Here is a 15496-nt window from a genome sequence, read left to right as displayed (position 1 = left end):
CGTGAGGGAAGCAATAGCTGGAGTGGCCCTGTGCCAAGGGCCTGAGGAGCCCTGCTGAGCACACACTGTGACAGAAGTGTCCCTGGTGTCCTCTGCAAGTCATCCCCCACTACAGGGCACACTGACTCCTACACTCCTTCAGCTTCTTGGGGTGTGTAATATGGGATCCTTTCACCTCCACAGGGGCTGGGGGAGGCCTTGCAAAATAAGCTTCTAATAGAAGAGCAAGAAAGTATTTTAATTTATCCATCTCCCTCACCTACCACTGACCATCACGGTCCTTTAGGGCAGTACAGATCAACTCCTGGGATAAAATCCTCTCTAGTCTCAATCCTCTTTCCTTATTTCTTCAGAACATTTTCTGTTGCCTCAATTTCCCTTGCCTGCATGTTCCTTGCACCTGGCTTTCTCACACTTGCCTCTTCTTACGTCTGCCTTCAGCAAACGCTGCATCCCGAGTTTCCCTCTGCCGTCCCACGCTCTGATATTTACACTGGGAGTTATACGCCCCCAGCTCTAATCTGATCCTCATGGAACAGCAGGTTCATTTATCACTGGCTCAAAAACTGCAGACACATTTTATTAGACTTATCTCTCTTAATGATACAGTGATAGCACACTACAGTACCATTTAGAGCAAGCTACTACTTCTAATCCAGCCAACTCCTGGCTCCTTTATAGGGGAATAAAGTCAAGGGAACGACACACAGTGTCACTTCATAAACCCAAAAAGAAAGTGTGGCACTTGCAAACTACAGGTCCCCAAAGGGATGTGTGATTCACACATCAAGGCACTCCCAGACCCAAGAGGTCTGTCTATGAGCAGAAAAATGCCGTATATTCTGATCTAGTCTGGATTCCAAAGTTTGTGCACTATGAACATAATGCCCTGTGTCTAGAAAAGCTTAGACTGCATTCCTGAATGTACTTTTCACAGGAGTAACAGAAATCTTTTCATTTTTTTCTTCTCCATAGCAACATCATTAAATGGATTTTAAAGAGTAAGCATGGAATATCCTGAGGAAGGCTAAGGTGAACACATGACAGAACAGGGGAAGGCTTTTTGATTGATTTGCATGGATCTCACTAGCGTCTGGTTTCTTACACTGGGAAGTTTACCTCCCTTTCCTGCCCCCTCACCCCTGTCCTACTGACAGATGATAATTCTGTCAGTCCCCCCTTTTCAAATGTACTTAGTAAACAGATGTACCTGGCTATTACAGATACCTTCTCATAATCCAAAAAAAATGCACCATTTGCTGATTCTCCTTTCCTCTGTTAAAAGTTTCAATTCCAAACCAGCTCTGTAGAGGAACAGGCTCTCACAGTGAATGCCACTTTTTGTTTCACCATTTACTATTGTGGCTGCAGTTCATACCAAGCTTTCCATAGGAAGTCGCATCTAGGTACACAGAACTCAGCCAGAACAAATGGAAAAAGAAGGCACACTATAATTTAAACACATAAGAAAACCCAAAACCAAATATGAAATTAAATTGAAGAAAATTAGTGCAAAATCAGCAGCAAAATCAACCTAGAACAATATCCAGATAGAAAACATACTGAAAGTTTAGCATCAAGAGAAAAATCTGGACTATCGCTACTGTTGCAGCAGACCTCTCATTAGGGGCAGAAATGAGCCAAGACACAGACTTTTTGTTTATCACAGTCTGGAAAGGGTCCTGGTTTATTCCTTGTTACAATTCAGTTATCCTGACTCTGACTATTCACTGACTCTAGCTGCAGCAGGCTCCTACTGTGGGTTTTCCTTGCAGCCTCTGTCTGCTGGTTATTTCCTGCTGAACTCTGACTGCAGGGATTAGTTTGCAGACTCCGACTGCAGACCCAGACCGACCTCACAGCAGTGATTCTCTCTCCTGTTCTACCCAGTTCTTCTGGATTGGTCCTTCCTCAGGAAAAGCTCCTGCACTCCTATTGCTTGTCCTCCTCTGACTAACCAACCCACCCTTTTATCACACTTATCTTTATTAGTCACAGCTGCAAACCATTAAGGGCAAGGGTCTTCCTCTTCTTGTTAATTAGTACAACTGTGACTTATCAGAGGCAAGGTCACCTGTAATCCTTTCTTCTACACCTACAACTACCTTAACCTAGCGCATAATTCCCAAACAACTTTGGATTTCTCTGTGGTGTAGATGATGAAAAATATGTGTTCATCACAGGCTCCACCCAATACATCTCTTTTAATCTGCATGGATGTTAAGGCAAATCTAGTAACACATTTGCCACTGTATTGCCAGATGTAGGCCATTTTCCCTTCAGAAAAAAGCCCAGGAAAAAAAATAAATTAGAGTGATCATGGAGTCATAAAACTCAAAACTTACAAGCATCTCAGGTTCTGTGGTATCTCAGTTTATGTTTAAGGCTGAAACCCCAAAACACAGACTTGAACTTTGTGTTCAAGACTACACAAATAAATAAAATATTTTTCTTCAGAGGTTTTTCTTTGCAGAATGGGCTAAAATACTTTTCTCTCAGGCAGATGCAATAACGTTGTTCCTGAGCACTAATGCTCAGCCAGCGTGAAATCACCGAGACTTTGGTCACTTTGCACCTTCTCACTCCTGACTGGGAACTGCTGTTCCAGGACAGGACAAGAGAGGAGGCAGGGCTGCCTGGCAGTGATACAGAGGTGAACTAACAATGCCCTGTGCCTACAGCACCTGTCCTGCAGAATGAACGACAGGAACTCAACACACAGCACAAGCTCAATTCACACCAAGGCGTCAGTGAACTCCTGGAGTTTGGGCACTCGGGAGTGGTGGGATTAGTTCCAATGGAAGCTATCCACAGCTCATCCATGAGAGAAGCAAACCTCAAGGTCTCGTTTCCCAGTTCCATGAGCTGAATGATTTCCCAGTGGGATGCAATGATAGACAAGGTGTAGCTGATACAAGGCAAAGGTATCTTCTTATGTAAAACACAGCTTTAACTTCATTCTCTATTTGTCATAGTTTATAGGCACAACTTGGTCTGAAGTTTTATAAGAAATGTGTCATACTGGGATTTGTTTCATACTGGGAACTGTATTTCCACAAATGGAGAATAACTTATTCTGCTGTATAAAGATACAGAAATGTAATTTTAAAAAACTGTTTATCAGACTCTGGCACTTTTCCTGCTCGTGTAATTCAAAAAGGATCTCAGTAAAGAAAATTCAATTTGGCAATCCATTAACATAGATTTGATGCTCTCTCTGTTCGTGTCTTGATGTCTCACCCCTTTCAGAAAAATGAAAATAACTCTTGGTAAAGAGTGGCTGTCCCCTCTTATTAGTCCAGTATATTGGCAATTATTAAAACCCTAGGAAAGCTGCTGAAGCTCTGCTGACTCATGGTGGCCAAGAAGCTACTTGTTAACTCCATAACCAAGGTGGAAGAGGGAGAGAAACAAAAAAAGGAAAAGCCAAAGAACAGGCAAAGTTTGGGAAGAAGGCAGAGTGCTAGCTGTACACTAAGCTGCACCAATTATCCAGGAGAAGTGATCTGGATGTTATTGGAAGTTTTACATGCTGTGTTTGAACCAGGTGAAGAGTCAGACCTAATTTCAGGCCATTTAAATTTAGGAACATAAAAGAGTCCTTTCAATAAAGAGTTTACATCTCACAGACATCTACTGTCAAAAGAGGAAGAGCAGCAGTTCCAAAAGACAAACCAACTTACCAAAGGTCTAAACTGTCTTCTTCCTGCTACATGAAGAACAGAGACACCCCAAGGCAGGGATGGAACACCAGGACACCAGGCTGTCACTGACACTGCTGTCAGCAGAACAGCTCAGCTCCCAGCATACTCTGCAGTTTGTCGCTGGCTCCTCAACCCTACAGACGAGACTGCAGAGCCCCAAACAAGCTGGAGCAGAGAGTGGGAGATGGTGACACTGGCAGAGATTAATGGAGCAATTAACCCTTTCCTTCTCCACCAATTTGCCCCAAAGAGAAGAACTCTCACAGAATGTGCCATGATGCAGGAATAGATTTCTGACATGAAGATGTTTGTAGCTGTTAGCCAGGGATGACTGCTCTCCTCATTTGGGGACTCTGGTTTAGTACATTAATACCAGTGGGATTACTGTAAACTTGAGGTCATTCACAGCCTAAGTACTGGCAAAGGTGGCATTTTAATGCCTGGAAAATTTTAGGTTTCAGCTCATTTTAAGTTGTTCTATTCTCACAGCAGTGAATAATTAGGGAAAAGCCAGAGCACATTATTCCAAGGGTAATGATCCGCCCCCAGAAAGGTGAAGTGGTTCTCAGCACTGTCTGGTTGCATTTGAAGACTGCACTGTGCACTCCTCTTCTAAGAAGCAGCACAATTCTCTTCAGTCTCCTGCCCATTCTTGGACGACAAAGAGCCAGGATTTTCCCCTTGTCTGCCACCATCTGTGATCACACACTGCCCGGTGAAGGAAGCTGCCAGCGTGGTGTGTTTGCTGTAACACCATCTTAGCCATGCTCTGGCCAGATGAAAGAATGTGCTCTTTCCCTACAGCACGCAGGGAAGGGAAAACTAAGGAAAGATGAGGCAGCTCTCTTGGTGATATATGAGGACTGTAGAGCATCACACACATAAAAAGCTCAGCATTACTGTACCTTCACATCAAATCCTGTCCATGTCCTAAGTGACAGTAAAAACAATTCACCTCATTAAGGTACTACACCAAGCTGCTTAGTAGCTATGTTGTAAAGGTTCTGGAAGCCTGTGGTTGAAGTGTCAGTGTTGTGGAATAAAGTGACAGCAAGCTGGGAAATAAATGAGCACAGTACTCTCTTCTAACCTCCTGGCACTGAGCCTTTTAACAGAGAAGAAGAAAGCAAAAAGGCAAAATGTCAGCCCCAAAAACATTTTTCATGTTGTAAAAAAATAGTGTCCCCACTAAAGCACCTGATAAGAGGCACACTGAGAGGGCTGAAACTTCACTAGAAAATAGTGAGTGATTGCAAAAAGGTTATGTGAACACGTCTAACGCAGTAAGAAAAAAAAAAATCTTTCCGACCAAAAATTTGTATCTAGATTCTATAAATGTCTCGTCAGCCCTTCAGATGGAAGTCTCAGCAGCAGCCGCTGAGCTCTTAAGCTCAGGGATGCAGGGCAGCTCTCACAATCACAGAGAGAGTCGGGGCGGTCCGGCACCCCTGGGAGCTGCCCCTGCGTGGCGAGCAGCGCCCGCTCTCCCGGGAGAGCTCGCTCATTTGCAAGGGAAGGCAGGCACTGCACATGCCCGCGGTGCCGCTGCCGCTGGGGGCAGCTTTACATAAGGCTGCGCCTGGCGCCAGCCCGCCACAGCCGGCCGGAGCTCTCGGCATGCAAGCGCGGCAGCGCCGGAGCCGCGTCCCGGGCCGGGCTCCCCGCACCTGGCGCGCCCGGCCGGCGGCGAGCCGCGGGCCCGAGGGGGAGCGGGGCCGCCTCTCCCGGAGCTGAGCGCCGCGGGCGACACCGCCGACATGCTCTCCTCTAAAGCAACGTTTTAAAAGCCAGGTTCCTAACTAGAAAGATGCAAAACCGTAATATCCATGAAGATCCCATCACCTAGGAAGAATTTGACGTTTTGCTGCGAATGCTGTGTTGGGATTGATTTATTCTTGGAGTGTTCTGCACGACTGGCAAAGAATAATGTTCCAAAATCGGTCCATCTCCCAAGGGGTCCAATTTTTCTTCCTGGGTGTCAGCGAGCCCTGACTCACTACAGTGCAGCTGACAGGGGCTGCCATGCTTGTGGCACACTAAGCAAAAAACAAAAGACCTAAGGACGACCTTTGAACAACACAAAGGATGGGTATGTTTTTCATGTTATCTTTTTAATTTATAGTTCATAGTCACTGTATAGCCTGTGCTTTAATTACTACATAGACTTACCTTGATGTGATTTGTTATTATACTTAAATGGCTTAGGAATTACACCTTTTACCCAACCATTTTCAGTACTTATATCAAGGTGTTCTTAAAAGAAGAGAAAAAAAAAAAAAAAAAAAAAAAAAAAAAAAAAAAAAAGCTGAGGGAAAAAAAACCAAAAACAAACAAACAAAAAACACTGTGAAAAGTAGTCGAGTCGAGCTAGGTCTTTGTAAATGATTGTTAAGTAAAAAGATTTTAGCATGATTGAAAGAAATGACTGATGTGTGGGGGGATAACTTTTCTAAGTTGTTTTTATTTCCAGGTTTCAATGTAATTAGGCTACTGAGCGGATCAGCTGTAGCTCTGGTAATAGCCCCTACTGTATTACTGACAATGCTTTCTTCTGCTGAACGAGGATGCCCTAAGGGCTGTAGGTGTGAAGGCAAAATGGTATATTGTGAATCTCAGAAATTGCAGGAGATTCCCTCAAGTATATCTGCTGGTTGTTTAGGTTTGTCCCTTCGATATAACAGCCTCCAAAAACTAAAATACAATCAATTTAAAGGTCTTAATCAACTCACCTGGCTCTATTTAGACCATAACCACATCAGCAATATTGACGAAAATGCTTTCAGTGGAATACGCAGACTAAAAGAGTTGATCTTGAGTTCCAACAGAATCTCCTATTTTCTTAATAATACCTTCAGACCTGTGACAAATCTCCGGAATTTGGATCTGTCTTACAATCAGCTGCAGTCTCTGGGATCTGAACAGTTCAGGGGCTTAAGGAAGCTGCTGAGTTTACATTTGCGCTCCAATTCCCTAAGAACCATCCCTGTTCGAATATTTCAAGATTGCAGGAACCTTGAACTGTTGGACCTGGGTTATAATCGCATCCGAAGTTTAGCAAGGAACGTCTTTGCAGGTATGATCAGACTGAAAGAGCTTCATCTGGAGCACAATCAATTTTCTAAGCTCAACCTGGCACTTTTTCCAAGGCTAGTCAGCCTTCAAAACCTTTATTTGCAGTGGAATAAAATCAGTGTGATAGGACAAACTATGTCCTGGACCTGGAGCTCATTACAAAGACTTGATTTATCTGGCAATGAAATAGAAGCTTTCAGTGGACCTAGTGTTTTTCAGTGTGTGCCCAATTTACAGCGCCTCAACCTGGATTCAAACAAGCTCACATTTATTGGTCAAGAAATTTTGGATTCTTGGATATCTCTCAATGACATCAGCCTTGCCGGGAATATATGGGAATGCAGCAGAAACATTTGCTCTCTGGTAAACTGGCTTAAAAGTTTCAAAGGGCTGAGGGAAAATACAATTATTTGTGCCAGCCCCAAAGAGCTGCAAGGAGTGAACGTTATTGATGCAGTGAAAAACTACAGCATCTGTGGCAAGAGTACCACGGAAAGATTTGAACTAGCACGAGCTCTCCCAAAGCCAACGTTTAAACCAAAACTCACCAGGCCTAAACATGACAGCAAACCCCCTCTGCCCCCAACTATGGGAGCCACTGACCCGAGCTCTGAGCCCGAGGATGACACAGAACACATCTCCTTCCATAAAATCATAGCAGGCAGCGTGGCTCTGTTCCTGTCGGTGCTGGTGATCCTGCTGGTGATCTACGTGTCATGGAAGCGTTACCCTGCCAGCATGAAGCAGCTGCAGCAGCGCTCTCTCATGCGAAGGCACAGGAAAAAGAAAAGACAGTCGCTGAAGCAAATGACTCCAAGCACACAGGAATTTTATGTAGATTACAAACCCACCAACACTGAGACCAGCGAGATGCTGCTGAACGGAACAGGACCCTGCACGTATAACAAATCAGGCTCCAGGGAATGTGAGGTATGAACCATTGTGATAAAAGAGCTTTTAAAAGCTGGGAAATAGTGGTGCTTTATTGAACTCTAGGGACTATAAAGGGAACGTTTTTCTCACTTTTCTGGCACAGCTCTTCCATGGCCCTTTTTTGTACATTCATAATACTGGTCATTTTACTCTCATACATAATCAACTCATTGAAATTTAAATACCGCAATCAATGTGAAGCCTGAGCTCTGGTTTAATACAATACCTATTGTACAAACCCTCTACTGATTTCATTAAAGTCTCTCTTGTTTTTAAATAGAAAACTTCTTTCATAAGTAATCCACTGCACCTGCACCAACTGTGCCTCTGTTTAGGGAGAAAAATAACAATGAAAAAAAAATCAAACTCAGGGTGTCCCCCTTTGCCTCCCCAACCCCATTGCTTGCTCTAAAACTCACTTTTTGAGCCCAGAAGGAAGTAAAGATCCAAGTACTGTAGCATCATATGAATTCTGAGTTGTCTGAGGAGAGAGATGGTGCAGGCACAGCTCTGAAAAAATGCCTGATTGCTGCCCAACACAAGAGAGACTAAAAAGCATGCTTAGGACATGAGGTATCACACCAGAGGCAAAGCAGAGGGAAACCTAGGCTTAATAAAAAATTAAAAATAAAAAGGTACAGTGGGATTTACTGTACTGCATTGTAACACTGTTTCTAGGGCTGATAGCTAGCAATTGAAACCTGTTTATGTGACTTCATACAAAAGGTGCCAGTGTTTATCCCTACATCCAGTTGCCTTTCAGAAAGCAGTCAAAAGGCATTCATTAGATGAGGAGCAGAAATTCCTTATTGATGCAATTAGAGGAACTCAAATGTGCAGCAGCAAAAGCAAGACCACTTCCTGCACACATTTGTTTCAGCTCTCATTAGGAATTCTCTTTTCAAGACTGTCAAAGGCATTAATGTAGATGAGGAAACCATTAAAATCTATCATTTTCTTCTATTTCTGTTTATTTGCTGGGCTAGGCTTGCTAAGGTTGTGTGTTATGTTTTGCACAGTGTCCCTCTAATAACTAAATAAGGCTTCATCACTTAAAATGCCAAACACTGCATTTTAGACATACTACAGCTGCAAAGAGCTTTCAGAGAAAACTGGTTACTCACTGATGTGAGAGGAGCACACCCAAAAATCCTTTTAGATAGATCAGTGACAAATCATTTTTCTCTCTTATCAAAACCCTAATGACATTACAGAATTCATAGATATTCAGTTTTAATGTCTCGTCATTACCAGTGGTTCTGGGCAAAGTACAAATTTGAAACCCAGCTATTCCCTGCCTTCCTTCTCCCAAAATCCTGCATTCTGTTGTCTGCAGAAGAATATAATACCCCTCATATTTGCAAATAAATCATACCACTTATTTTGATTATCAGGAAGGGAGGGTATGACATAATACAGCAGCACCTTTATAGAAGTCAGTAATTTAATGATCTCTATTTTGCAGCTTGATTTGGTTTTGTAAACTTCACATCTTCAATTACTTGGGAGGAAATATTTCTATAAGGCAGTTTCACTGCAGCAGTTTGGAAAAAGCAAAACCTTAACAGAAGGTTCTCCTGAATTGTTACTGGAAAAAACCCAGTCACAGCCAATCACCTTGAAACATGCTCGATACAATGAAAACAAAGCTAGAAACATCTCTTAAAAGAACTAATACACTTGAAGGGGGTTAGGCTGGGATTTTTTTTCACGGAATGAAACCATTCCCTCGTTCAAGGAATGTAGTGAGGAAATAGCTGAGGGTGGAAGCTTGAGACTGTACTGAGCCCTGCAAGAGAGAGCCTATTTTCCTGAATACAGGGACCTCACACCATTAACAGTGCAAGTGCTCGAGACACTCACCTGAGTTGTACCTTGGAAGTTGCTATTAAAAAGTCAATACAAATTTAATTATCTTAGCTACTACAGGATTCAGTTTTCTACCAACATATCTTGGTTATCTCTGTACTGAGGCATTAGTTTGCTATAAACTTCATGTTAAGAACCATCCCTGTACTTCAGAGGCTTTCATCTCTGCAATGGTGACTAACATTAGGCACAGCCAAAACACAAGAGATTTGCCCCAAAACATTGGGATGTTCCTATATACACACAGACAGACACAGGCACACATGTGTTTGCGTACAAATAAAAATACGTATAAAATTAAAATTAAATTTTTATATTTAGTTTTAGGAGTGCTAACTGCAATCAGAAAATAATTTCATGTTATTACTTTAGAGTTTTTGTTATTTAAAAATATTCAATACATCTTCTAAAACTTCTTAGTGGACCGTGATTGTGAGAGTTGTCTATAATTGAGTTGGACTTCATATGCTGTCTTTTGTGTTTCTTTAATGCTTTGTTGTAAACATAACAACTCAGAAGGAACCAATCCAAAACCTCCTTCAGAAAGTGATACCTGTAAAATCATCACTAGTTCCCTTTGAAATATACTCAATTATAGGCAGAAAAAAGAAAATAGGGCCAGTCTGCCATTAATCATGGATGGATAACAAAAATATAGTAAAAATCCAGCATTTATATTCATGCACAAGTATGCGCAGATCAACAAATTCATTCCTTGCTGGATAACTCCAGCTGCAGGTATTTCCAAACACATAGGGGTCAATGTGTAATTGCTGCCATTGTCATTGATAATGCAGCCACTGTCTGACTACACAAACACACAACCTGTGAAACTCTCCGAACCTTCTTCCACAGCCCAAGGCCTCTGAGCCAAGGTTTTAAATTCCACTCTAGTGCCTATGGCTTAGAAAACATTTTAAACCAGCTCCACAGCACCTTAAAACACATTAAAAACTTCATGTTTTCATGTGGGCAAAACCCACATGAACTCAGCTAAACTGAGCCTCGCACTGTCAAATGAAACACTCCGGAAGTGACTTGTTTTGGGTGGCAAGGCCACCAAAGTCACAAATTCTAAAAATCTTGTGCTAATGGCTTGGTCTTAGCTGAGCAACTTTTATCCCCATGAAAGGCTACCCTTGTTCTGAAAACAAATGGAGTGCTGAAGCCTCAAAGGTTCCAGCAAAGAAATTCCTCCTTTGCTTCTCTCCAGTATCTAAAACCTTGATCCCACTTTGTCTTGGCTTTTGGATCATTTGTTGCCAGTCTCTCACAAAACTGTTAAAATCTCTCTGGGGTGATGCCAAGCCGTCCTCAGAGAGTGTCAAAGTAAGAGCCACAGCAGCTATGATGTCTCTCACAAACCTGTGAGCCTTCACATAAGCATTTTAGGCACCAAGCTGAGGAAGGAGATGTGACCGAGTGCCTCCAAAGACTTGGCTTCTCCTTAATGGAGCTGACACCACCTACATATTCCAATTTCAGGAGAGCAGGAATGGGTTTTGAAGATGTTTTTGGAGGTGTTTTTTGTTTGTTTGAGGTTTTGTTTTGGATTTTGTTTGGTTTGGTTTTGTTTTCTTGTACATTTTGGGGATTTTTAGTAATTTACTATTCCTTTTCCTGAGACATGTATGGTGTTCTGAGGCTACCACTGAAGACCAGGGCTTTCCAAGCTGCAGACAAAATGCAGGATTCTTCCATGCCTGTTGTCCTTTTCATTGGGTTTGCATGTACATGTATTAAGACAATGTGGAGACAAATGTTAGATGGAATCACCAGAATCCATCACCAGAATCATTTTATTGTAGCACCCCAAAAATTCTAAGGGCAGTCAGGACTTTCTCTGTGAGACAGAGAAATGATGGCAGACAGACATGAGGGATTTGAGGTAATTTTCTGGATCACACAGCAGCTGAGTACTGGGAGTGTAATCCAGCCCCCTTGCACTGAGACATCCTCCTCGCCAGTGGATTGCTTGGGCTCTCATTGACCCACCTCTTGGAATATTCAAGGGCTATTTCAAAGTAATACATCACACAGAATGCACATCTTTGGGAAGAGGAAATAACTAATGTACTAAGCAAATTTGAGGAGACTGGTAATGTTCATTCACAGTGTTGAGATCACCTCCAGCAACTGCAGAGTAAGAGAATAATAATGAGAACAAGTGGCTTGAGTATAATGACTGCAAGCTTCTCTGCTGGTTGCTTTTCATGACTCACTATCTGCACTTCCAGAGTCATCACAGCTGAAGCTTTGGCAATGCTCTCTTTTCTTATTACTATAAAACGGTGAACCTTGATATAAAATTCAATTGCAAAATGAATATAAATGTACAATACTCCTGCAAATACAATTAGAAACTTTCAGTTTGCTGCAAGCAAATGGTCTTTGCTGTCAGCCCTCAATGCTACATAAATTGTCCATGGATGAATTTCTGTGGAACAATAGTGACATCCAGTGGGTAGGGAGCTTAATCACAGGTATGTCCTGCATAAATCACACAGAGATGTGTTTGCCTTTTCCCTTTGCATCCTTCTGTATCCCATGGGAGAAGCATCAAACCCTTGCAGCATAGTGAGTACTCAGCTGAATTGGTGTACAGGAGCTGTAACCTACATGTAGTGAATACATGGAGAAAGTAAGAGGAGATGAAAGCTGGCAGGAAGTGGTCTATCCAATGTATCAGTCACTACTGCCAGCAAAAAGCTAGGACTATACAAGTAAGCAAGGGCAGGAGCTCTTACACATTTGTGGCCACTGGTTTAGAACTTACTATTTATAAAACAGACTAGAAAATAAACTCAGGCCACAAACAACTCATTCAACTTCCTAACAAAAAAAGACTAAAAAATTTATTTTTTAAATTTATTTTTATAATAGCAAGAGAAAGGTATTATTAGATATTAAAGGAAGGGCAACTCAACACCTAGGAACAAGTAAAAGTAAGAACTTCCTCTCAAAAATACGCAATGTCCAAAAAGACAAAAAGTGAATGATGCAAGTTCAAATTCACAAACAGTAGCAAAGTCATACAATGGCAAACATGACACGAATGCGCAGCATATTTGCTTGGACAAAGCCTCTGGAAGGTTTTGCTTTAACTCCACTAGTCTCAGTCACTCTGTGCCAATGTTTCTGGTATGATCCTAAACCACAAGGAAGGAGAGAAGACAATGAAGTCATAATTACAGTTCTGGTGATCAGATTCAGTCACTGCCCATAAGAAGGTGCACAGGAACTCCACCCTGGAGGAAATACAGTTGTAATTCTGACTTCCGATGTCTTCAGGTGCATTGGGAAGTCACCTATCAGTTCATGCTCGGGTACTTTGCTTTTCATTCCTAGCCAGGCTTTCAAGAGTGGGTGTCACCACAGAGGGACAGAATGTGATTGTGGTGTGATTCCCAGGGTTCCAGCCAAACTCTTCCCTGGCATCAGCACCCACAGAACACAGTAGGGCACAAGCAGGAAAATGTGACTGAGCTCAACAGCTATAACATGCCACCCAGGAGGTCATAACGTAATAGAAAGGTTTTTAGCCAAGACCCTCTGGGACAATTAGCTGTGAGCTGATGGCCAACGTTTTACCTACCAGAGAACCTGCAGATCTCATTTGGAACAAGTGCAAACATCATAAAAGCCAGAGTGGAAAAAGATTTGCAAGTAGGCAGTATCTCTTTATTCAACCAATCCATCACAGAAATCACATCTCCCTGCTGTTATACTATAGTGACCACAGCACTGGCATGCTAATGTAAGAATAAGCATTGCTTACTGAGAAGGGACAAAAGACTAGTTAATTCCTATTTATTATTTCTTCCTAATGAGCTTAATGACCTACTGATATTATTATGGGAAATATTAGATATTCATGTGAAAAATCACAAGTTTAAGATTTTTGATCACTAAAATCCACCAAACTCTTTAACAAAACAAAATATTTCATTCTTTACTTACTGTTTGTTACTGTTTCCCATGAACTCTTTTGTTTGCCAAAAAGAAACTGAATGACTGGAGATACAATCTTGAAAAAAAGTCCTCCAAAAACCCCTCATGTCATGTTCACCATTAAAGCCATTCCCTTCCTCTGTTCACGACCAACACACTGCTCATGTCTCACAGTTTACACTCCTGCCTGAAGGCTGAATTTCTGTTTTTCCTGCACCAGCACTGAGACCATGTATGACTTCATAATTACACTTTACCCTTGCTAATTTTCCCAGTGTTTCATGACAGCCAAAGTCTACTAATGCATTGCAAGGACATGTGACAAACAAAATATCTTAATTACTCACCTACTTACCCACCAAACCAGGACAGAAATGCATTACAAGGTTCAGCTTCACTACACCACTCAGAGAGGAAATCACCTGCTCAGTTCTGTGTGCGAATCCTTTTCCTCCTCGAACTAACGAACCCACTAACTAGCTAGGTCAGTGTCTCAGGACTCAAGTTCCTTAATGCCAAAAGAAAGCAAACCTGACTGCAGTGACAGTGGCAGCAGCCTGCAGAAGCCTTTATTAGTTACTCTCACCTGAATTCCAGCTGTAGCCCCCATACTTGCCAAGGGTTATAGTGGCACTCCATCCCATAGTGTGGTGTCCTAACCCTGAGAAAACACTGCATGTTCATGTCTGTAATTATGCTGAGAGATTGAAAAAAGAAACTAACTCAGGGAAAGGACTGCATGTGGCTTACAGCACTAGTAAAAAGTCAGGAAAGGTCACACAGCTTTTCCAGAACCTAAAAAACTGGATTTAGAAGATACAAAAGAATAGATAGATAGATAGATAGATAGATAGATAGATAGATAGATAGATAGATAGATGAAAATGAAATGTCAAATAAACATTTCTGCATCTCTTGGAAGTATTTTAAACTTTTTTTTTTCTTTCTTTTTTTTTTTTTTTAAGTTGCTACTGTCAGGTTCTGGGCATCTTTAGACATCAAACAAAAAACTTCTTTTTTCTTTTACACCTTTCTAAATGAAAGGAAGAAAATACCTTCCTGTAATGTAGACATTCTTTCCAAAGTTGTGGGACTGAGCTGGTATTTGAGAAAATCTAAACATGTTCCATCTTGCTTTTGTTGTTTCCTATGTGATTATTTCCAACACCTGTAGAAATGGTAAGATACTGCTAACAGGTAACATGTACGTTATTCTAGCTGAGCACATCCTCCTGGAATTTATTTTGTGCTTCACAGCAAATCCTCGGTTGTGCTGTTGGCTCTTACATGTGCCCTTTCTGGTCAGGAACAACTTACTGAATGTTTGAGTGCCAGTTCTTTACCTAGTGCCTACAGTAGTTAGCACTGTGGAATTCATGGTTCTGACTTTTTTGGCATTTACATTTCCCAGTTCTGTAAAGGCTGCAAAACTCACAAACAGACTCCAAACTAAGGTAATGAGATTACCATCCCCTTCCTGGTTCTGCTCAAGTCAGGGGTGCACCAAACACTCCAAGGTACAAGCCAGGATCTCAAATGAAAGCTGGGCATCCCAAGTGCTTTGGCAGCTGTTCCCTTTGCTGCCCTTGGGGTTACAAACAGCTGTAGATGAAGGAGCTGTGAGAACTGAACACTCCAGTGCAGATCATCAGCAATAGTAATACATTAGTAATACAAATCCACTGAAAACAAAACCATCATAAATGGATTCCTTGTTCAAAAAATACAGATTTCATAATGTATATTCTAGCATACACACTGTCTCTTGTTTGCTTTTCTTTGTTAAAATGCATTGTTTAACATTGCAGAAGCATCTACTTGGCCTGTGCTAAGTTGTGCAAAAGCTGCAGGTAATAAAACTGGAGAAAGTGAACACAGTTTAGAAAAAGCAAACTGGAGTCAAACAGAAAAAAACCCTTCAGACTTCACCTTAATTAGTGTGCTGTAACTCTTTTTTCAGTCTCCTA

General features: G+C 41.8%; 2 protein-coding genes across 2 annotated transcripts in view; one reads left to right on the top strand and one right to left on the bottom strand.

The window, feature by feature from the left end:
• CTNNA3 (catenin alpha 3) overlaps positions 1-15496 on the bottom strand; it is a gene marked incomplete at its 3' end in the record, with an annotated part of 410569 nt that overhangs the window by 222055 nt on the left and 173018 nt on the right. The window lies entirely within an intron of this gene.
• Positions 5538-15496, top strand: part of LRRTM3 (leucine rich repeat transmembrane neuronal 3) — a 77631-nt gene continuing 67672 nt past the window's right edge. Inside the window, exon 1 of the mRNA XM_083865926.1 lies at positions 5538-7706. Coding sequence (XP_083722052.1) covers positions 6126-7706 — 1581 coding nt within the window. The 5' untranslated portion in view covers positions 5538-6125. The remainder of the gene's footprint in view (positions 7707-15496) is intronic.

Source organism: Zosterops lateralis (genome assembly GCF_965231275.1).
Source record: "Zosterops lateralis genome assembly, chromosome: 8".
NCBI classification, from domain to species: Eukaryota; Metazoa; Chordata; class Aves; order Passeriformes; family Zosteropidae; genus Zosterops; species Zosterops lateralis.
The sequence above is the reverse complement of the archived record's forward strand: the minus strand, read 5'-3'. Positions and strand labels throughout refer to the sequence as shown.